Raw genomic sequence first — 24,552 nt, 5'->3', positions numbered from 1 at the left:
CAACGCTTTTTAATAAAAACGTTGTCGTTCTTTGTTTTACAACGCTTTTAGTGAAAAGCGTTGTCTATGGTATTTACTTTTTACTAAAGACAACGATTTTTAATGAAGTGTTGTCTTTAGTGTTGTTGTTTATGGTCAAAGACAACATTTTTTTAAAAAACGTTTTTTAAAGTGTTGTGTATGTTTCCCCTAAACTCACTTAAAATAAATTCGCAGCCCTCGCTTTGCTAAACTCTAAACCCTCAACGCGCGCGCGCCTTCTCCTCACCACTCCTCTCCACGAGTTCTCCTCTCCACTCCTCTCCACGAGTGCCTTCTCCTCTCCTTCTCCTCTCCACGAGTGCCTTCTCCTCTCCACTCCTCTCCACGAGCGCCTTCTCCTCTCCACGAGCGCCTTCTCCTCTCCTTGCCGCGTGATCTCCTCTGAACCCTAATCTCGACCCAAACTCCTCACGCAAAACTCCTCACGCCGGCCCAACTCCTCCAAGTCGAGATCCCTAATCTCGCATTTCCCCATCTCCTCAATCAAAGTCAGCTTATCCTTTCTCAAATCTCTCGAGCCCTCGACGCAGATCCAGCGGAGTGTAGACGCCGAGCGGAACAATCGCCAGGATGGTCTGTATTGCGTGCCTGTTGCCTTTGTTCTTGATCCCCGTCGTTAACGCCTTGCCTCTGCTCTTCGATCTCATCGTCGGTAAGATCTACAGGCTTTTCGGCTGGGAATACAGAAAGCCTGCAAGGGTGCCAGCTGCTTGTCCATACAAGCCTGCTTCAAAAAATGTTGATGGTTTAAATGCAGGTACAGAGTCTCTTGTGGAACCTCATAAAAATTCTGCTACACAATCTGATAAAAAAGAAGAATAGAATCAGAGTCAGCAGCTGTTTCCATGCCAAATGAACAGTTTGAAGTTTGTATAAGCATGTTAAAAAATCCTACTTAATGATCTTATGGCAGTGTGTTACATGTGGTCTAATTATATAAACGAGTGCAGTTTCTGGCTTCTTCCTGTGGTGTTATGGCACATGGATGAGATGAAATGTGCATTCGATGCTATTATTATTTCTTGAAATGTCGTCTGCTCAAAAAAAAAAAAAAAAAAAAAAAATCAAAGTCAGCTTACCCTTCCTAATCTTCTCACGGCTCCTCAACTCCTCTGAACCCTTCGATCTTAGTTCCTTCCTCGCAGAGCAGATTCGAGAGTAGGAGGAACGGAAGAAAGAAAGGTAAAATTTCTTCCATCCCTCTAGAATAAGATTTTGTTTATTTTTGATTATTTTCCGAACTAGCCATTTTGCCGGATTCATACTGCATCAATTTTCCCCCTCCCCTGATTGTATTTTCTCATGATTTAGTCATTCCTCGATGGCACGGATCGATGAGTACATAATCTGATGAAGACTGATTAAAAATATGGTTTGCATAGATGAGTACATAATCTGATGAAGTTTGTGCTAGGCACTATATATTTAGAGTTGTTGAAGTCAAAGTGAGGCTCAATCTGACTAAAATACCAAAACACTTTAATTAGGATTCCTGGTTCTCAATCACGTGGGAATCAAAGAGGAAGTCCTACTCAAAAGAGGATGTCCAACTTAACTAAGGAGACTTCTTATATATCATTACATTATTTTTTTCATTGAAAATGAGGTTTTTTTCCATTTTTTATTATATGTTTAATAAGGAGGTCCTGTTTAGTAAATCTACAGGCATTTTGCATATTATTGGCAACTGATGATCCTATACAGAATTGATAAACCTCTATAGTTCTACTTGTCACACTACTTTTTATTGCTTTGTACTGCTTTTGATGTTTTGATTTAATTGAAATTTGGAAGCCAATGTTAATTCATATTTTTTTCCAGGTATCTTGTTCAGATAATCACATTCATCTGCTAAAAATGCCTACAATGGATATCTCAAAATCCATATCGGGAATCAAGGTTTGTCATACCATATGGTTTAGACATCAATGCTTTGTTGGCTTAGTTTTACTGAAAACCTTTCCTGGATAAACTTTCGTATGTTGATATATTCTAGTATATCTTCAGCCTCCTTTTTCGTTTCCTCTCAAACATGAAGGATCCTGCACACAAGTTGCATTTGAGCAGACAACTGGATTAGTTGCTGTTTCCACTGAAGATTATTGTGTACAATTCTATAGCTTGTTTGACAACCATGAGGTTTCAGAGGTGATGGCTCTATTTTTGCATTCTGATATTATCATCTAGAGCTTGACATCTCTTTTTTCCTTTTAAGAAAAAGCAAGTTCTCATGATATTTATTTTATTGCTTAGGTCCAAGTGTGCAAAAGAAATTTTCAGCCTGCAGATGACGTTATGGTACGCCATTAACTAATCAAGATATATTTGCGGTGCTGTATCTGTTATGACTATTACCTTAACTTTTGTTCTGTTGTATCCGTAGCTCTTTGAGTCAATCGTCCATGCATTAGTAGGCTGTTAGTTTAGAAGCAATTCTAATTTGTAGTTTGACATTTGGAAAGAATGCATTATTTGTACCAACTGCCAAATTTCTGTAAACAGCTTGATTGGAGTTGCATTTTTATGGATTCTTTGGGTCATTTTTTGCTAAGACATTATTGCTTCCAGGAATTAGCTCTGTAAATATCACTGTTACTGTTGGGTTCCATTAACTAGAAACAAGTATATTTGATACAACTCAGTTATGGGGTACAAAAATATCCATTTTGATTCTGATTAGCCAGCCACATAGAAGGCAGGGATATAAGCTAGAAAGTACCACAATTGGTTCCTATTTGCTGGAAACTGGAAATGCACGTGTCATAACTCCCACAGGCTCTCTTTGTGGCAGTTGTGGGGTATTCAATTACATGTTTCTATTGCTGGAGTAATCAGTCATGGATTGTCTGGGACAAGATAGAGATTTAATTTAGTTTAAAGCTCAATAATTTCTGAGATTCATGCTAAACTACCATGCTAGGATTGGTGTGTAGTTTGTGTTTCAATAGAGCGAGATCACAAATTTGCACCTATTTAAATAATGTCTTGGGGATGCATTTTGAGAGAGTCAATCTTAAAATCTGCTTGGTTGCTGTCATAATTTGTTTTAAGCATGTAATTACTTTTGCATTACAACATAGATAGCTATCATAATTCTTGTAGATGATGAATTAGATCTTTGAATTTTTGGCTAACTCTTCGTGGATGTACTTGTACTTCGATGGTTGCAGCTATATGTGGCTCTTGTAGCCATTTCTCTTGATGGCTCCTTAATGGCTACCATTGATGTGACAATTCCTGAAGAAAAATTAGGGGGTTTGGTTTGTCTAAAATACTGGACTCGTGGTTCCCTAGTGGCAGAGTACTTATTATCCACTGTCATATATGAGCCTCACAGGTAAGAAGACTACAAACAGAGCTTCATCTATTGTTCTTTATTTTTTTGTTTATTTATTCTATAAATCTTTCATAACTTTGCGAATAGGGACCATCAATCTTTTAATTTTCTATGATGTCAATTGGAGAAGTATTTAATTTGGCACACCAATGTGGTCTTTCATATCAGTGAGACAAACATATTTCCTTTTCAATTTTCTAGATACTTTAGTTTTATGTAACAGAAGTTTCATTGGTTTTTAATTTCTATATAGTTTTGGTGCTTATGATTTGGTTATTATATCCGCACATTCACGCATTTCTTTTGCAATATGAAAAGCATCCTTGAATGATCAGATCATATCTTATTCCAGCATATTGAACCTTTTGATTGTTGGAAAAGAGTGATAAGTTTGATTGTTACCATTACTCATTTTAGAGAAATTCTTCAAGTTGACAATCTTGAATTAGTTAAATGTTGATCAATTTTATATTGAAACTTCATTTCTGGTCTATATGGTTATGGGCTGACGTTGCTTATCCTTGAGTGATCCATATGGTTGTGGGCTGGCTTAGCTCTTCTTTGAGTGATTGGTTGCCAAGTTGTTCTCTGCTGCTTAATAATTCTTGGTTCTTTGTTACTGCTGCCGTTATCATTACTACCATCCCATGTTTGTCCCAACTGTTTGGAATCAGTTACATGAATCTTATCCTTCGGAGCTCCAGGACAAATTATAAGATTTTCACTACTTGACTAATGTTTTCTTTGCACTTCTTTAACCCTTTACACCTTCCACTCTAACAGATAAAATAAACCACCTTTTTATATTTTCTTTACTTTCTGATGTAGTGATGCTCAAGTTTCATCTCTTGCATTTCGCCCTGGACACAACATGGCTGTCACATCATCTTATGGTGGTGATTTTAAGGTAGTGTCTATTAGGCTCTTTTCTTTCTGTTGCCCCATTGTATATAATGATTAAATGAGTAATCTATTTTTCAGGTTTGGGTTCATGGTTCTCATGCCGACAGAAATAATGAATCAATCCAGAGAACTGGTTGGAGATGCCAATCTGTTGGTTCATACAAGTATTAAATTTTGCTGCCAATGAAATGTTTTTTCCTTTATTATATTAATATCATTGCTCATTTGATGCCTTTTAGTTTTTATGATTTATTTTAACATAAAAAATTATTTATATCGAATGAAATTGAAATAATTTGTGGAAGCAGACAGCTTTCAAATCAAGCAGAGATATTTAAAGTAATACTTGTATTTGATGCTACTCAGAGCTGAACCAGTTGATTGGGCGTATGGAACTTGCAATTTTGTATATACATTAATTATGAAAAAAAGATACTGTTTCTTAATTTAAAGGATGCCTTGTTTTTTAATTGAATTATTGGTGAAATCTTTAAACTATTTTTTGAAATTATTTGCTTGCATATATTTCTTTTCCCATCATATAGTGTTGTTGCACAGTGGAACTCCCATGAAATTAATTTCTTTGAATTGATGACAGGGGAAAATCATTAACAGCTGCTGCTTTTTCTGCCGATGGATCAGTCCTTGCTATTGCAGCTGAGACTATAATTACATTATGGGATCCAGATTCCAATATTCTTGTGGCTATGATTGGAGATACACTTTCGGTAATCATCATTTTGCCTATATTGTTATCTGGCAAATCGAAATAGCAGTGAATGTCCTTACATCTGTTTTTTTTTCCTTTTTCTTGTACAGCCAATTACAAAGCCTTCATTTGTTGGGGAATCAGAATATCTGGTGTCCTATACACACGGTTTAAAGCCACAACTTTCAGTTTGGAGTACTTCAAATTTGGCATTGTACTGGTCTCACGGGATTGTTACAGAAGGTGTGCATTTTTTGGCTCTTAAATGATCGTAGTATAAATCCAAGACTAAAAGAACCAGAAAATTAAAATGAAATAAAAAGAACCAGTCCATTTTTGGCACTTTAGATGTTCATGTCAACAGTTCTATACAACAACAATCTTGAGTCCTAAAGCTTCTATTTTGCAAGTGTCTCTAGCATACATGCACTAATATTAATAAATTGCAAATGTCCAAAATAGGCAGCAAGAACCAGTCCATTGTTGGACCAGTATAAACTTACCGTGGCTTTGCGAATGGTGTATGATTACAAACAAAGCTCACATTTTGTGAAATATTTATAGAATTTTTTATATTTCTTTAACTTTATACTATTTTCTCTTTGAGTAGTTAGAAGATTGTAATCTTTTGTCTTGTTGATGGTTCCCATTTTTTTACAGCCGTAAGCTGTTCCCATGATGAATCTCAATTCGCCGTCTTAGCTCTTCTCAGTTCAGCAGGTGATGCTGATGCAAAAGGAAATGGGGTAATATTTTTCTTCGATGTGGAAGATCCTGTTCCTGTGGCAACCTAAGAGGAATAAGTCATTTCCTCGATGGCACGGATGAATACCTAAAATCCATCCTCTACTCCACCATTCTTTGCCACTCCTCAAGCCGAAACAACTGCAAAGGTAGAGTCAACATCAAGTATTACATTGTGCTTGGCTACAAGAAGACCGGGGCCGCAAAATCCAATAAAGACAGGTCAAACATCAAGTAGCATTTTGTAACTTATTCCTCTTAGGTTATATGCTTGGTTAATATATATGCTTAGAACTTGTAAAGACAGGTCAAACATTAATATGCTTGGTTAATATATCCATCTACAGCACTCCCGCTTTTTCCTCTAAATATGATTTTCATTTAGCACAGAACTAATGCCAATTTTTTTATTTTGATGCAGTGTTTAAAGAGCTTGAGTAGAAGTTGGCCCTAAAGAAAACTTGTCAGTTCTATATAAACACACTTACGGTATGAATTACATGTATATATAACATTGACATATTATTTAGTACGAGATTTACATGTATGAAAGTTTTCATACAAAATTTCTTGATTGCCTACAACCCCGGTGTGTTGATGACAAGTTGAAGAAGATGGCTCTAAGAGTGATAGCTGAAAGCCTTTCGAAGAAGAGATTGTTGGACTTAAAGAAGCAATTCCATGCGATGGACACCAACAACAGTGGTTAGTCAATGATGAGGTTTTGTAAAACTTGTGTGTTTGAAAAATTATTGTCATGAAGTTAAGGATAACCTGTATGATACAAATTTAATTTGTGGATCAATATGTATACATTTTGTTTGTATAATATAAAGTTTTATTTATTTGTTAAATAGTCTTATTATAAAAATGATTGTGGTTGTGGATATTCAATTATATGTAAATTTTGAGTATTTTTATAATTTTGACTATTTAGAAAAACACTATTTTTATAAATTTAAAAAGACAACGTTTTTAAGTAATAAAAGACAACGCTTAAAAAACAATGTCTTTGAGACCAACCACAACGCTTTTAAAGCGTTGTCTTTGATATGTGCATTTTTACAACAGCATCTTTAACAACGCTTTTTAAGAACGAATAGACAACGCTTAAAAAGCGTTGTCTTTGTGACCAACCACAACGCTTTTAAAGTGTTGTCTTTGATATGTGCATTTTTACAACAGCATCTATAACAACGCTTTTTAAGAACGAAAAGACAACGCTTAAAAAGCGTTGTCTTTGTGACCAACCACAACGCTTTTAAAGCGTTGTCTTTGATATGACTTTCTACAACACCATCTACAACATCACTTTTTAAGTACATACAACAACGCCAAAAAAGCGTTGTTGTTTAGCTTTTTTCTTGTAGTGTGCTGTTGTCGGTATAAAGTTCATTTATAGTTAATTTGTACTTAGCTTGTAATAGATTTTATGAAATATAGTTGTTGCCCACCGTAAACGCTCAACGAGCGTGTGCCTTGGAGTAGGAGTCGCCCTAGGCTCCAAACCAAGTAAATCTTGGTGTGCTTCTGTGTGTGTTCTTTATTCCGCTGTTTTATAACTCGATAGTTTTACGAATTCGAAAAGAGTGAAAGCCACGAGCGCTATTCACCCCCCCCCCCCTCTAGCGCTTTCGATCCAACATATCCGGATTCTTTTATCTATTGCTGCTCATATGGATTATGAGGTTTGGCAAATGGATGTCAAGACAACTTTCTTTAATGGAAGTTTTGAAGAAAACATTCATATGAAGCAACCAAAGGGGTTTATTGCAAAGGGCAAAGAGCTTCTTGTATGTAAGATCAATCGGTCTATTTATGGACTGAAGCAAGCTTCAAGATCTTGGAACATCCGTTTTAATGAAGTAATTCAGTCTTATGGATTTATTTAGTGTCCCGATTAGTCTTGTATATACAAGAAGTGTGACGGAAACGTAGTGGTATTTCTTGTACTATACGTAGATGACATTTTGATAGTTGTCAACAATATCAAAGTGTTGTCCGAAATAAGGGTATGGTTGTCCAAGCAATTTGATATGAAGGACTTGGGAGAATGCATGCATATTCTCGGGATCAAAGTAATAAGGAATCGCAAGAAAAAAATGTTGTGCTTATCCCAAGCTTCATACATCGATACTATCCTAGCTCGTTTTAACATGCAAGACTCCAAGAAAGGATTTCTACCTTTTCGGCATGGAGTATCTTTATCTAAAGAGATGTCTCCTAAGACATCAAAAGAGATAGAGGAAATGAAGGCAGTTCCTTATGCTTCAGCTGTAGGAAGCCTAATGTATGCAATGTTATGAATGAGCTCGGATATCTGTTTTACCATGGTCATGGTTAGCAGATATCAAAGTAATCCAGGGCAGGGACATTGGACTGTCGTAAAGCATATATTAAAGTACCTAAGAAGGACTAGAGAATATATGCTGGTTTACCAAGCAGATGATTTGCTCCCTGTGGGTTATACGGATTCTGACTTCCAATCAGATAGGGACAATAGTAAGTCTACCTCAAGTTATGTGTTTACTTTAGGAGGTGGGGCTATAACATGGAGGAGTGTTAAGCAGAAATGCATTTCAGATTCAACCATGGAAGCTGAGTATGTGGCAACCTCTGAGGCAGCCAAGAAGCTGTATGGATCAGAAACTTTTTGATGGACTTAGATGTGATTCCTGGTTTGCCCAAAATTATCATAATTTATTGTGATAATAGCGGTACAGTAGCAAATTTTAAGGAACCACGAGCCCATAAGTCGAGTAAACACATTGAGCGTAAGTACCACCTGATACGAGACATCGTAAAGCGAGGAGAAGTTGTTGTCGCCAAGATTGCATCAGCAGATAACCTGGCAGATCCTTTCACTAAGGCCCTTCCAGCGAAAGCTATTGATCGGCATGTTGAGGGGATGAGAATTAGATGTATGGCAGCGTTTATGGCAGCATAGTCTTTTAGTATAAGTGGGAGATTGTTAGAGTGTATACTAAATGTCTAGCTTTTTGTATAAACATTTATTTTAAAATAAGAATCACATTAGTCAAATGTCTACATTTATGCTAAGTGTAGTTTTCCATTTAATTTATATTATAGATAACATGGTGTGAGGTGACACATAGAAGATGATGTTATCAGTTCCTTATAAATTATAAATAGTAGCTCACAACCAAGATGGAATGGAACAAACCATTGGAATAGTTGTAGTGTAATTTGGTATTAGTTTATCTTGACTATAAAATTACACTAGTACACTATGAGTGTATTGAGTAGGACCATTTGAGGTAGTTTCTTTTTATACTGACTACATAAAAGAACAAAACCTCTTTTATTATGGAAGTGCAAACACGTATACTTAATACTTATTTCTTTAATTTATCAAAGGATGTGATTTAGTTCGTTAAATCAATAGGCCCGATAAGTTAGGAAATGATATTATTTATATGGTGTGTTGTTGATAATAGAATGAAACTGTGTCCTAATAATCTAGGTTGATGATGTCCCCTTGAGAAGCTCATAAGGATTGTCATGTAAACCCTACAGGTGGACTTAGTCCGACATGACAATAAGGTTGAGTGGTACTACTCTTGGAGCTAGATATTAATTGAGTTGTCAGTAACTCATTGAATTAGTGGGCATTCAATATCTTAAACACAGGGAGACTAAAGCACCCATGATAAGAAGGAGCCTATATTATAATATGAGATTTGTGTAGTAGTGCAATAATAACTCTTTAGTGGTATGAGTTATTATTGATGAACTTGAGTTGGGTGTTCGGGGCGAACATGGGAAGCTCAAGCTCATTGGGAGATCAAAATCAATTCCTCCTCTCGGTCCCTGTTGTAGCCTCTTATTTATAAAGCCTTATATTCACTTAAAGGCAAGCTTCTTACTCATCTTGTTGTGGCCGGCCAAGCCAAGCTTGGAGCCCAAGCTATGGCCGGCCATGCCAAAGATTGGAGCCAAGTTTATGGCCAGCCAAGCTTGGAGCCTAAGCTAGGTTCCTGACCACATTAAAATAAAAGGGTATTTTAAATTTTAAAAATCTTCCCTTTTGTGGAAGTCATGGTTTTAAAAGAGAGTTTTTAAATTTTAAAATTTTTCCTTTTATAGCTTTCTACAAAGGATTAAGAGAGAGGTTTGATATCTTTCCTTATTTGTAGTTAAAAGGAAGATTTTAATTTTTGATAAAACTTTCCTTTTTTGTAACCATCCACATGTTTTAAAAGAGAGATTTTAATTTATAAAATTTTCCTTTTATAACCAACAAGGGATTTAAAAGAGAAATTTTTTATTAAAATTTCTTACCGGAAACAAATAAGGAAGTTTTAATTTTGTGTTTAAAACTTTCCTTGTTTGGATCACAAGTATAGGGCCGACCATGACAAGCTTTAAAGGAAGTTTTAATTTTTTGTTTTAAAACTTTCCTTTTTAGTCATTGGCAAGGAATATAAGGAAGTTTTAATTATATTTAAAACTTTTCTTTTTTTTCCAAGACCAAGGATTATAAAAGAGACGGAGGGGTGCCTCATGAGATAACACATCTTCTATTCTTCTCTTCCAATCCTTGGTGGCCGACCCTCTTCCTTTTCTCTTCTCCTTTTGTTTTCTTCCTTGGAGGTCGGTGGCATCTAGTGTGGTGATCTCTTGGTGGCTGGTTGCTTGAAGGAGAAGAAGAAGAGAAGGAAGCTCTCTTGTCTAACATCCCTGTAGGTTAGTTGGTGGCCGGATCTAGGAAGCAAAGGAAGAAGCTTGGGTGGATTTCATCTTGGAAGATTGTCGCTCACACGACGTCCAAGAGAAGGAGAGGAATACAACAGAAGATCAAGAGGTCTATAAGCTACAAAAGGTATAACTGTTAGGATCGATGATCGCGGCTAGAGAGGGGGGTGTGAATAGCCGCCCCTAATTCTTCGCGTTTCTTCCTACGATTAGGGTTAGCGCAGCGGAAATAAAAACAATAGAAACGAAACGAAGATGATCAAACCTTAGACGCAGCGATGTAACGAGGTTCGGAGATGATACTCCTACTCCTCGGCGTGTCCGTAAGGTGGACGAAGCCTATCAATCCGTCGGTGGATGAGTCCCCGGAGAACCGGCTAATATAAACTCCTTGTGGGTGGAGAAACCTCACCACAATCTTTGCAACAACAATAAGGAGATACAAAGAAGAGCAAGAACAAAATATACAATGAATGTACAAATACTAGCTTGCCTTCTCGTCGACTGAAGTCCCGGATGAAGCACCAACTTCACGGACGAATGCCAACAAGCAACTCAGTCAAAGAGGCTCCCCCGAAGCTTCGGAGCTCAGCAAAGCTCAAGCACAGCTTTCAGAAGAACAGCAGCTCAAGGAGGAAGAAGAAGAAGAAGCTGTACAGGCCCTCGAACTCCTTTTATAACCTACGAAGAAGACACAGCAGAAACTAGCCGTTGCAACGCAACGGCTAGGATGTGGACCGATCAGGCTTCATCCTGATCGGTCCACAAGGGTCCTGATCGGTCACAAGACCGATCAGTGGATCTTCACGATCGGATCAGTGAGGCCGTACACAAGATCTAAGCTTCCTCGCCTCAAGTGGCCTCCTGACCTCCATCACCTCTTTGTCAACGCGATTCAGAGGCTTGGAGGCCAAGACAGTACACATCGTTCCCGTCTCTCGGTCAGTTCAATCATCAAACAATATCTCTTCTTCTTACTCCTCTCAATTCTCAACCCTTGTTGTTTTTCCTCTTAGCACAGAGGCCACTCCTAAGCTTGTGCTTCAGTTGAACGATGTCAGAGGCCTCTCTATATCTCACGGAAAGTCCCCTCTCCGAGCTACGAGCTCCGAGCACGAGCTACCGAGCCCTCTCTGACCTAGTCCGGAGAACGAGCTACCGAGCCCTCTCCGACTCCATCCGGTCCAGAGAACGAGCTACTTAGCCCTCTCTGACCTAGTCCGGAGAACGAGCTACCGAGCCCTCTCCGACTTCGCATGCCAAGCTTCCATACTTGGACTTTTCCCGTGCCAAGCTCCCTGCTTGGACTTTTCCGTGCCAAGTCTCCATACTTGGACTTTTCACCAGATGTCTGGTCAACCTTGACCCATCTGGATTCCCCTTGCCTGGCTTCACTCACCAGAACTTCCAAACTGCCTAGCTTCACTCATTAGGTCTTTCCCCTGCCTGGCTTCACTCACCAGGTCTTTCCCAATTGCCTAGCTTCACTCACCTGGACTTTCTCCAACTGCCTGGCTTCACTCACCAGGACTTTCACTTTCACCTAGCTTCACTCACTAGGGTTTTCACCTGGCTTCACTCACCAGGATTTCCCGTCTGCCTGACTTCACTCACCAGGACTTTCCGAACTGCCTGGTTTCACTCACCAGGACTTTCCGAACTGCCTGGTTTCACTCACTAGGACTTTCCGAACTGCCTAACATCCCAGTTAGGACTTCCCAGTCAAGTATCCGGTCAACCTTGACCTACTTGACTCTTCTTCATCCAACCTGATCAGACCCTGATCAGTATCTCTCCGCATGGACAACTGCACCTGCATTGTCCATGTCTACATATCTTTCTGTATTGTCAAACATCGAAACCATGACCAAGGTTTACGCTTGGTCAACTAGGTCAACCTTGACCTACTGGAAATTGCACCAACAATCTCCCCCTTTTTGATGTTTGACAATACCTTTAAGTTAGGCTAATCCAATAGCCTCAACTCTCTTCATGCCACTAGGTAATGAAGCATAAGTTACAACCTTACATTCTCCTTCTAAGAAGGCAACCTCCTTCTTAGATAATGAAGGCCTAACTTAAACCCTCCATTCTCCCCCTATTGGCACACATCAACAAACTCTCCCCCTGAAGAGTAAGTTATTGTTGTTCACAACTTCACTCGTTGTGATCAACAAACTCTCCCACTAACTCCAATGTTCTTCCTTGAACATTCTCTAGACATTCTTCATTCTCTCCCTTTTTGACACACATCAAAAAGAGTGAATCAAGGCCAAGAGTTTCTTCCTAATGAAAGTCTCATACCTTTCATTAAAACCCTTAATTTCCCCCTTGATACTAAGGTCAACAATCAACTTAGTGATACTCCCATATCACTCAAGTCTTTAGGAGTAAAAACTCCCCCTAAAAGTCAACTCCTCCTTGACTAATAGGTAAAACTCCCCCTAAAGGTCAACTCCCCCTTGACCAATAGGTAAAACTCCCCCTAAAGGTCAACTCCCCCTTGACCATTGCATCAACAATGTCTTGGAGAGTTTCAAACCTTTAGAAATTCAAAACACCAACTCCCAGCTGAAATTTCAGACAATCAGTCGAAATTCAACAGGTTGGCACGCCCTGATCGGTCACCAGACCGATCAGGCTCTCTCTGGATCGGTCACAATGACCGATCCAGGCTCCCCTGGACCGATCAGAAACCCTTCTGATCGGTCCACAAACCTGATAAAGGTCTGATAAGTTCTGATTTCTCTCCACGAAATTCAGAAACCTCTAGAAAATTACAGAAAATTCCAAAAATTGTGAAATTTTGAGGATACATTCCTCATAACATATACTATCATGGAAAAATAGTTTTCTATGAAAATAACTTCCATTTTTCAATCTTGATACAAAGTTCAAAAGTCTTTGAAATAGCTCAAAGTTAACTTATCTTTGTATCAACTTGTTCAATGATGAATGCTATCACTAGAAAGGCTTCATCAAGGTTTTTCAAATCAATTTTGAAATGATTTTAAACCATTTAATTTAGGACCACAATCTTTGGGCTAAATGTACATGACTTGTACATAAGCTTTCCCTATGATCCCCAATTTCGAATTAGGCTCATCTAGGTACAAGAACTATGCACCTTGATCCTAACTCATCATCCTAATATCTCACACACATCTAAGGTGTATCAAAAACACATCCAAGTCAATTTTGATGTGAGATATGGGTTTAGGTTATCTTAGGCTAAGGTCTCATGCATTTTCTAAACATCAATTTGATCTCCATATCAAATTGTGTTTTTAACCTTAAATCAATTTCATTGATTATAAATGCAAGAAATGATGACATGACATAAAATGATATCATACATAATAACATGTGCCAATGTCATGATGTCATGGCATAAAGTATGAAACTTAAATAGAGCATGACATTTAACTAACCTAAGCATTATCATGGCATTTTAAATGATCATAAAATAAATATGATGTCATGACATCGCATATGGCAAACAAGATATGGCAAATAGCACATAAAGGTATAGAAAATACCTAATTCTAGCCTTAGTTGCCATTTTTGATAATTTTGATCATTTTACCATAAATTCTATATTCCTAAGTGTGATAGACCTAAAATCATATGCTAAGGATTTTTAGATCACTATGTGCCAATTAGATTGACCCTAGAAAACTCTTCAATTGTGATTGGCACATCCTAAACACCTTAGGAATACTTTTCCATTTCATTTCCAAGGCTTGATTATACCTTGAAAATTCCTAAAGTACCACCTTTTGCCATGATTAGGTTAACTACCTATGTAAAATACCGAAAATAGGCGAATATTAATAAGGGAATTTTCCGAAATTTTTGGAAATTTTTCGGAGCTCGTATGGACGAGTTTACGGGGATAAAAACGGGGCCCGGAAAAGCCTGTTTAGGCTACCCATTTAAGTGAGGAAAAGTTATTTTTTTTCTTTTCCTTTTTATTTTCTTTTTATTTTCTTTTATTCTTATTTCTCTTTTCTCCGTTTCTTTCTCCCCCCCACGCCTTCTTCTCTCCCGAGTTCCCCCGACACTATGCCCTAACTGCTCTTCCCCAAAATCGACGCCGTCGCCGCCAAGGTTCCTCCTCATCCCCGAGTACAAGCCCCGATCCTCTTCTCTTCTCCCTCGTGCGCACGCCCGCACCTTGTGCTGCCAGCGACGAGAGCCGGTTCCTCTCATCTGGCCGACGCGCTGCCGCCACCCCTGCCGACGCCGTGCCCTAGCCGAGCCACCGGCGCCTGTGCCCTAGCACCGACCGCGACTTCTTCGGCCTGAGCGCCACTCGGGAGTCTCCTTCCAGAACAACGCCGGTGTGGCGTTGTCTTCCCCGTGCCCTAGCGCCGGCAACCATTTTCCCTCTGCTCTAGTTCCGACTCACGGTCGCCGGTGCAAACCTTCGACCAAGGGCCGAGCCGTGCCCTAGATCTGTCCTTGTGTACCACTGCCGACCGCCGGATCGGGCTGTTCCAGCCTCTCCACGCCGAGCCCTAGTTTCTCGGCGCCACTCCGATCGTTCTCTGCCCTAGCACTGGTCTGCCAGCCGTCCAGTGCCAGCCGCCAGCTTGTTATCGACCTGAGTCTCTGGTATTAAGGTTTCCAGCAGCAGCTTCGTCGGGTTCTTGGTCATCGCAGGCGATTAGAGGAAGAGGTAAGGTGCTCAGGTTGTTCTGGGAATTTGGTTGTTGTTTGGATGTCGATTTCTTGAGCTTCATTTTGATCTAGACAGTGCATTGCAGGGCGTTTCTTGATTTCCAATAGCTACCTCTGTTCCGACAGCAAGTTGTCTTTGCTATGGATTTGTTGGGCTGTGGATTAAGGTATGAAGTAGGGAAATTGATTCATGTTGTTGATGAATTAGGTATGTATTGAATTAGGGCTAAATCAAGTAAGATACTATGATTGGTTATTTTATTGCAAGCCCTAATTCGAATGAATTAATTAGAATTGATTGAGGAGTTAAATGATCCAATTAGGGTTTATAATTGGATTTGAAATTATGTTAGTTTCTCGAGGATTTGATTTAGCTAATTAATGGGTATTTAATTAGCTAAATCTGTATACTATGTACTACAGGACTGTGACGCGAGATGAGCAACTCGACGTTGGATTTGGATCGGATACGACCCTTTCTATTGGAGGCGGGTACCTCTTGACTTATCTTTTATGATATTGTCATTGGATATGTATAGTATTTTATAACTACATGCAATGAACATGTTTGCCTTTGGTATGTCACTGTTTGATATCCATAGCATGTTAGGTTTGTCACCTGTGATGTATCCGTGATTATATCTCGTGATTTGTTGCCATGATTATCTTGTTACCATGAGTATCTTAGTTTCTAGAGTGACATACCATGCTTACTGAGGTTAGGACTAGGATTTGGATTGTTGTTTCTGGCCTGTGTATCTAGATTATCTGATACTTAGGTTTTTGTGCCATATCAGATTTGTGTACCTCTATTTGTATATCATATATGATTCGGGTGTTTAGACCCTGATTCTTTGATCTGTGTATATTGTTGGTACATATGCTATGGAAGAGGGATATGATTTGGGTCTAGGTTGTTATACCTTAGAGGACTTGTATACCCTAGATCCGTGGATTTGGCTTACTGATACTGTGGTACCCATATTATGTATATATGGATTTTTCTATGCTGATCAGGATATTCCATACTTATTATGTTCAGGACATAGAGTTTTTGATATTCTATCTGACCTGTGTACTCTAGATCTTGGTATGTGACCATCGCTTTTACAGTACCCATTTTGTATGTATGGATATGGTTATGTTGATCAGTTTTTGCTATGCATAGTGACATGCATCATGATTGCATGCTGTGCGATAGTCGACTCCATTGTTGTTGAGCACATCGCTAGTTACATGGATCTGTACACACCACCACTCATGGGTTAGTGGTCGATTCAGGCAGTGTGTGTTGCAGCAGGGACTTTGTTTGGCTACGTTGGTCCGCTCATGGGTAGTGTGACACAACGTGTTAGCCGGCAGGATTCCATCCACTAGGTCACTCATCAGGAGCAGTGACGACAGAGTGCACGGTTGTCACAGCATCCCGTCCACTCGGTCACTCATCAGGAGCAGTGACGACAGAGTGCACGGTTGTCACAGCCCTACCCACTCGGTCTCACCATTTGTGTGTGAGAGGACTGACTGGCGTCAGGGGTGACCAGGACGCATCATTAGCATCATATGCATTGATGTATTTATATTATTGTGATTGTGTTTACTGCATTTGGTTGCTGCATTTTGGTTGGATGCATTTGTTTGACATGCATACAGGAGACATACTGCGTATCGGTTTGATGACCCTTTTTGTCTGGATAGGAGTTCCTGGTGAGTACAGCTTCCTTAGTTGCCTTTCAGTTTTGCATATCAATTGTACCTGCTGAGTGTTGGACTCACCCCGCCTCCATTGTTGTTATTTTCAGGTTGATGCTGTCAGGAGGGAGTTCCAGTCGCTAGTCCCCACTGCACGTAGTGCTACTCCTCTGCTGGTTTTTGAGTTGTTGTTTCATTCTAGCTTTTCTCTATCAGACTTTGTGTTAGTTTTGTTTTGGACTTACATATGGATATTGTATGGAATCTTTCCGTTGGATGGACTTTTAATATGATTTGGATTTACTCTACTACATGCCTGCCTGGACGGCAGAAGAGGTAAGAAAAATCGGATTTGGGCTTTACGAGTGTAGTTGAGTAGGGTTGATTTCGAGTCAGAGTATTACTATGTTGTTTATTTTTATTAACTGCGTGGTTGTGACAGCCAGAGGCTGAATACATATATAAACTGCGTGGTGATTGATTTTATTTACTATTGTTATTCCAGCCGCCTGTGGCTGAGGTATTTGTGAGATGTAGAAAAGTTTCAGATTGTCCACCGTACAGGGGAGATGCTGCCGAAATTTTCTCGGACAGGGACTCCTCTGGGGCGTGACAATTTAGTGGTATCAGAGCGAGGTTTTACGATCTTTTGTTTCGTATTTTGGATTTTTGAGATTTATCTGATACCAATTTAGTGGTATCAGAGCGAGGTTATGATACCTGCTTTTGGTTTTCTGGAGATTTATCGGATACCGGTTGTTGGTCTTCAGGATATTTGGGTTAGCCAGGTTTGCGAGTCAAACTGGGCATTATCGGATTTTCGATATGGTTATGTTTCGGATTTCCGTTTCGGATTTATTGGATTTCCGGCGATATTCTCGTTCGGAATTTTGAGATCAAATTGGGGACTGGACAGCGACGGAACATCTCCAGACGACAAATAGGTATGTTATTATTTTATGTTTGTTATATTGGTATTGATATCTGTAATTTAATTTAACAGATATGAGACGATCTACTCGTATTGCTGCGAGACGTGGTGCTGGATGACCACGTGCGAGGACCACGGGATCTCTGGATATGCCAGAGATGCCTGTCAGTCAGGGACAGACTCAGGATGCAGCGGGAGCATCGGGCTCTCAAATTCGATAGCTCCTGTAGAGATACCTACTTTGGCCACACCGACAGTATCCACGCCTACCCTATTTACCGTACCATCGGGGTACCATTGGTGTACCCGACATCTGCTCTAGCGCAGCCTACAGCGTATTCAGTACCACCGCCACTTGGATCTACATGTACCCTACAGGTGCTTTGTACCGAGTTCCTGATGCTTGCACCATATCCGTACCATTACCTCAGTACCTCCAGTGCCACCACCTTTGTTCCCAGGCGGTACCACCAACGGCTTATGCTCGATATACTGAACAGGAGTTCCTCCTCCGGTTTATTCCAGGTACCACAGTAGTATCGGCTCCGGTGTTTCCTTCTGCGGTCCGACCATCGATATTGTCATTGCGAGCTAGGATTCCAAAGGCCTTGAGTCGATGAAGACTCGTTTCACTCTTTTCGTGGAGATCTCGATCCGAGTATGGCTCTGTCATGGATAGAGACTATGGGCAGACTTTCTTCTATGGCTTGCTCAGTGGGAGAAAGCAGTGGCCGCTTACCATTTGGATGAAGCTAATGCCGTGGGTTACTCATTCTATTATTGGTGAGCGTCACATGGACCCGAGTTGGAGAGGCTTTTGAGGCCGTTTCTTTCCTTGTCTATCGGATGGCTCGCGACGAGTTTTATGAGTCGAGGTAGAATAATCGCTCGGTGATCGAGTATATCAATTCCTCCGGTTGGCTCGATTTTGTCGAGTTAGTTGCGGAGGCGTAACTCGCATGATGCGATTTATCTGATTGGATGGGTATCTGCATGTACAGCTTGCCGGATTAGGGATTACATCTTACTCTGATGCATTGAATCGAGCTTTGATGATAGAGTTAGCTCGGCAGACAGCATATCCGGACAGGAAAAGAAAGCATACGGGTCAGACATCAGGGCAGGTCCAGCAGACACAGGCGACAGGACAGCATCAAAGTAGTTACAGACGGTCAGGTCAGAGTTCTTCTGGGGTATCTCGTAGGCCTCAGAAGTCAGGGCGGTTTTCTTCAGGACGTTCCCGGTTTTCTCAGCAAAACCGGCAACCACCTCCTAGTGATACTCATTGTTTCAGATGTGGATCCAGAGATCACCTCACCCCAGCTTGCTCTCTGGGACAGTCAGTTTGCTTTTATTGCAAACTGCCGGGGCACCAGAGCCGAGATTGTCAGCTGAAGGCTCAGCACACGGCTTCCGGAGGGTCAGGTCAGAGGGGACAGTCTAGTCGATCGAGGCATATCGAGGAGGCGGCCCAATCTTCACACGAGGCAGCTCCTCCGGCGGCATTTGGCATGCTTGGACAAGAGTACTCCAGTGCTTCCATAGCACCCAGTTTTGCTCCGGGACCTTATTATCCGACTCAAGGGCAGTCGTCGTCGGTCGGCCCACCGACGATCAATCCTCTCAGTCTTATCTGGCACATAGTCCAGCAGCGCCTCAGTGGCAGGCTTCTGCCCAGCCGCAGCAGCCGCTGGCAGTGTTACCACCTCCTCCTCCGCCAAAGACTGGTCGTGTTCATGCGATTACCAGAGAGGATGCTTAGCGGGCCGACGGATCCGTTTTCCGCGGTACGATTTCCATTTATGCATTTACTGCTGATATTTTAATTGATACTGGTAGTTCGCACTCTTTTGTATCCCGTACCTTTATGCGGGAGATTGGTAGATTACCTACTGTTAGACTGCAGCGGTTGGCCGTCTCCCGACCGTCCGGTGATACTTTAGATGTCACCCAGGAGATCAGAGGTTGCCCGTTAGACTTTGGCAACATGATACTTACGGTAGATCTTCTAGTATTGGAGATGGTCGAGTTTGATATCATTCTTGGCATGGATTGGCTGTCAGTATATCATGCTACTGTTGATTGCCAGACGAGGGTGGTCACCTTCCGGCCTCCGAACCAACCCTCGTGGAGTTTCACTGGCATCAGAGATGACGACATCTCGATTATTTCGGCGATTCAGGCGCAGAAGCTGCTGTCTCACGGCTGTCATGGTTTTCTGTTATCTTTGATTAGTACAGACGACAGCAGCAGTTCGCAGCTCTCCGACATTTCTGTAGTCCGAGAGTATCCAGATGTATTCCCTGAGGAGCTTCCTGGTTTGCCTCCTAGAAGGCCAGTGGAGTTCACTATTGAGCTGATTCCGGGAACCTCACCGACATCGAAGGCTCCGTATCGTATGGCACCGAAAGAGTTGAACGAGCTGAAGGTTCAACTCCAGGAGCTTTTGGATAGGGGATTCATTCGCCCTAGTGTTTCACCATGGGGTTCTCCAGTTCTATTTGTCAAGAAGAAAGACGGCACCATGAGGTTATGTATTGATTACAGGCAGCTGAATTCAGTGACCGTTAGAAATAAATATCCATTACCACGGATTGAGGATTTGTTTGATCAGCTCAGAGGTACATTAGTGTATTCTAAGATTGATCTGCAATCCGGATACCATCAGCTGAGAGTCAGAGACTTAGATATTCAAAAGACAGCTTTCCGTACCAGATACGGTCATTATGAGTTTTTGGTAATGCCATTTGGGCTTACCAATGCTCCAGCGGTGTTTATGGACTTGATGAACCGTATTTTTCTTGAGTATCTGGATCAGTTTGTTATCGTTTTCATTGATGACATATTGGTCTACTCGCATTCCGAGGAGGAGCATGCACAGCATCTTCGTATAGTCTTGGAGATTCTTAGACGACATCAGCTGTACGCGAAGTTCAGCAAGTGTGCATTCTGGCTATCTTCAGTCGATTTTCTGGGACACGTGGTCTCTAGCAGAGGTATTTCAGTTGATCCTCAGAAGATCGAGGCTGTCACCGGTTGGGAGCAGCCGAAGTCAGTTCAGGAGATCCGCAGTTTTCTGGGATTGGCCGGATATTACCGACGTTTTGTCGAGGGCTTCTCGCGTATTGCTATGCCGCTGACACGTCTTACCAGGAAAGGCGTGAAGTTCATATGGTCCGAGGATTGCGAGACCAGCTTTCAGGAGCTGAAGCGGAGATTAGTGTCGGCACCGGTTTGGTTTACCTTACGGAGAGGACGGTTTGTACTTTACACCGTCGTCTCTTGAGGTTTGGGCGCTACGATGCGACGGCGAGTAGTCTCTTATGCTTCGTCGGTGAAGGAGCATGAGAAGAATTACCCATTCATGACGGAGTTAGTTGCCATCATCTTTGCTCTGAAGCTATGGCGACATCATTTATATGGTATCACATTTGAGATTCTCACCGATCATAAGAGTCTCAAATATATTTTCACTCGGAAGGAGCTTAATCTTGACGGAGGAGATGGATGGAGTTCTGAAGGACTACGATTGTACCATTAGCTATCACGGGAAAGCTAATGTGGTTGCAGATGCACTCAGCAAGTCCAGAGGACTTTGGCTTGCCACCGGACTTCGATCACGGACTTGATTCAGAGTTTCTGAGTTAGATCTTGAGGAGCAGGGACCGACAAGCAGGTATTCTTGTTACCATGGTTGCTCGATCGTCGATCGTGACGAGGATCAGAGGCACATGCCGATGATCGGCATTTGCGGTTTATTAGCGATCGAGATAGCTTAAGGCGTGAGAGTTTACACGAGACGAGGAGGGTATCATATACTTCGAGCAGATTATGCGTACCTCGGTCTCATCCGGTCTTACAGGAGCTACTTGAGGCACACCGTTCTCAATTTGCGATCCATCCGGGACCCGTATGTATCGAGACTTGAGGCGTTCCTATTGGTGGAACGACATGAAGAAAGACATCGCGATTTCGTAGCTAGGTGTCTTGTTTGTCGCGGTGAAGGTGAGCACCGAGACCTGCAGGTTACTTGAATGATTCCTATTCCTGAGTGGAAGTGGGATCACATTACCATGGACTTTGTGGTAGGGTTGCTGAGGACACGACGAGGCCATGACGCGATTTGGGTAATCGTTGATCGATTAACCAAATCTGCGTATTTCTTAGCGATTCGGAGGACTGATCCCCTGGATCGATTGGCAGATCTGTATTGTCGAGAGATCATCAGACTACATGGTGTTCCGTTGAGTATCATTTCGGATAGAGATCCACGGTTCACGTCTCGTTTCTGGCAGAGTCTACAGCAGGCCTTGGGCACACAGCTCCGTTTCAATACAGCCTTCCATCCACAGATAGATGGACAGTCAGAGCGGACCATTCAGACTTTAGAGGACCTGCTGAGGTCATGTGTTATGGATTTCGGAGGCAGTTGGGAGGACCATCTGCCGTTGGTAGAGTTTGCCTACAACAATAGCTTTCATTCGGCTATCCAGATGGCACCGTTTGAGGCATTGTATGGTAGACCTTGTCGGACACCCGTCCTCTGGGATGAGGTTGGAGAGGCCCAGTTGTTGGGACCTCAGAGAGTTCAGCAAGATGCAGAGTTGGTCCGTACTATCAGACGGAGGATGTCAGAGGCGCAGGACCGCCAGAAGAGTTACGCTGATCGGAGACGCAGACCACTAGAGTTCTCTGTTGGCGACCATGTATTTTTGCGAGTTTCACCCACGAAAGGGGTGAAGAGATTTGGCCTCAGAGGTAAGCTAGCTCCGCGGTATATTGGTCCTTTCGAGATCTTGGAGAGGATCGGAGCAGTAGCTTACCGACTAGCACTACCACCGTCCCTGTCAGGCGTCCATGATGTATTTCACGTATCTATGTTGAGGAGATACGTACCTGACCCGACGCATGTGCTGGCAGATATTCCAGTTCCAGTTCAGCCTGACATTACTTATGAGGAGATTCCGGTACGAATTCTGGACCGGAAGGAGCGTCAGTTGCGGAACAAGACTATCCGGCTGGTTAAAGTCGGATGGCAGCATCATTCGGACGAGGGGGCTACTTGGGAGCTCGAGGATACGATCCGAGCTCGATATCCCCATCTTTTTACTTGAGGTATGTGATTTATTTACCGGTCAGCATTTATACTCTATATCTGTTGTTAGTAATTGTTGATGGTAGATAACGAAATTTGGGGACCAAATTTTTATAAGTAGGGGAGAATGTAAAATACCGAAAATAGGCGAATATTAATAAGGGAATTTTCCGAAATTTTTGGAAATTTTTCGGGAATTTTTCGGAGCTCGTATGGACGAGTTTACGGGGATAAAAACGGGGCCCGGAAAAGCCTGTTTAGGCTACCCATTTAAGTGAGGAAAAGTTATTTTTTTTCTTTTCCTTTTTATTTTCTTTTTATTTTCTTTTATTCTTATTTCTCTTTTCTCCGTTTCTTTCTCCCCCCCACGCCTTCTTCTCTCCCGAGTTCCCCCGACACTATGCCCTAACTGCTCTTCCCCAAAATCGACGCCGTCGCCGCCAAGGTTCCTCCTCATCCCCGAGTACAAGCCCCGATCCTCTTCTCTTCTCCCTCGTGCGCACGCCCGCACCTTATGCTGCCAGCGACGAGAGCCGGTTCCTCTCATCTGGCCGACGCGCTGCCGCCACCCCTGCCGACGCCGTGCCCTAGCCGAGCCACCGGCGCCTGTGCCCTAGCACCGACCGCGACTTCTTCGGCCTGAGCGCCACTCGGGAGTCTCCTTCCAGAACAACGCCGGTGTGGCGTTGTCTTCCCCGTGCCCTAGCGCCGGCAACCATTTTCCCTCTGCTCTAGTTCCGACTCACGGTCGCCGGTGCAAACCTTCGACCAAGGGCCGAGCCGTGCCCTAGATCTGTCCTTGTGTACCACTGCCGACCGCCGGATCGGGCTGTTCCAGCCTCTCCACGCCGAGCCCTAGTTTCTCGGCGCCACTCCGATCGTTCTCTGCCCTAGCACTGGTCTGCCAGCCGTCCAAGGTTTCCAGCAGCAGCTTCGTCGGGTTCTTGGTCATCGCAGGCGATTAGAGGAAGAGGTAAGGTGCTCAGGTTGTTCTGGGAATTTGGTTGTTGTTTGGATGTCGATTTCTTGAGCTTCATTTTGATCTAGACAGTGCATTGCAGGGCGTTTCTTGATTTCCAATAGCTACCTCTGTTCCGACAGCAAGTTGTCTTTGCTATGGATTTGTTGGGCTGTGGATTAAGGTATGAAGTAGGGAAATTGATTCATGTTGTTGATGAATTAGGTATGTATTGAATTAGGGCTAAATCAAGTAAGATACTATGATTGGTTATTTTATTGCAAGCCCTAATTCGAATGAATTAATTAGAATTGATTGAGGAGTTAAATGATCCAATTAGGGTTTATAATTGGATTTGAAATTATGTTAGTTTCTCGAGGATTTGATTTAGCTAATTAATGGGTATTTAATTAGCTAAATCTGTATACTATGTACTACAGGACTGTGACGCGAGATGAGCAACTCGACGTTGGATTTGGATCGGATACGACCCTTTCTATTGGAGGCGGGTACCTCTTGACTTATCTTTTATGATATTGTCATTGGATATGTATAGTATTTTATAACTACATGCAATGAACATGTTTGCCTTTGGTATGTCACTGTTTGATATCCATAGCATGTTAGGTTTGTCACCTGTGATGTATCCGTGATTATATCTCGTGATTTGTTGCCATGATTATCTTGTTACCATGAGTATCTTAGTTTCTAGAGTGACATACCATGCTTACTGAGGTTAGGA

General features: G+C 41.8%; 1 protein-coding gene and 2 long non-coding RNA genes across 3 annotated transcripts; all 3 read left to right on the top strand.

Annotated features, from left to right (window-relative positions):
* The first annotated feature begins 612 nt into the window (after positions 1–612).
* Positions 613–5,785, top strand: LOC122054757 (WD repeat-containing protein 75-like). Its single transcript, XM_042616195.1, has 11 exons — positions 613–799; positions 956–1,011; positions 1,837–1,941; positions 2,050–2,190; positions 2,296–2,340; positions 3,213–3,379; positions 4,208–4,286; positions 4,361–4,446; positions 4,881–5,010; positions 5,102–5,234; positions 5,652–5,785. The coding sequence occupies exons 1-11, from the start codon at positions 613–615 to the stop codon at positions 5,783–5,785; spliced, it is 1,263 nt and encodes a 420-aa protein (XP_042472129.1).
* A 9,220-nt stretch (positions 5,786–15,005) lies between these two features.
* Positions 15,006–15,599, top strand: LOC121968140. Its single transcript, XR_006107955.1, has 3 exons — positions 15,006–15,132; positions 15,221–15,301; positions 15,558–15,599. It is a non-coding gene; the product is annotated as an uncharacterized LOC121968140 (long non-coding RNA).
* An 8,170-nt stretch (positions 15,600–23,769) lies between these two features.
* Positions 23,770–24,292, top strand: LOC121968139. Its single transcript, XR_006107954.1, has 3 exons — positions 23,770–23,825; positions 23,914–23,994; positions 24,251–24,292. It is a non-coding gene; the product is annotated as an uncharacterized LOC121968139 (long non-coding RNA).
* The last annotated feature ends 260 nt before the right edge of the window (positions 24,293–24,552 follow it).

The sequence above is a fragment of the Zingiber officinale genome, chromosome 3B, assembly GCF_018446385.1.
Source record: "Zingiber officinale cultivar Zhangliang chromosome 3B, Zo_v1.1, whole genome shotgun sequence".
In the NCBI taxonomy this organism is placed as follows: domain Eukaryota; kingdom Viridiplantae; phylum Streptophyta; class Magnoliopsida; order Zingiberales; family Zingiberaceae; genus Zingiber; species Zingiber officinale.
This window is presented reverse-complemented; position numbering and strand designations above follow the sequence as displayed.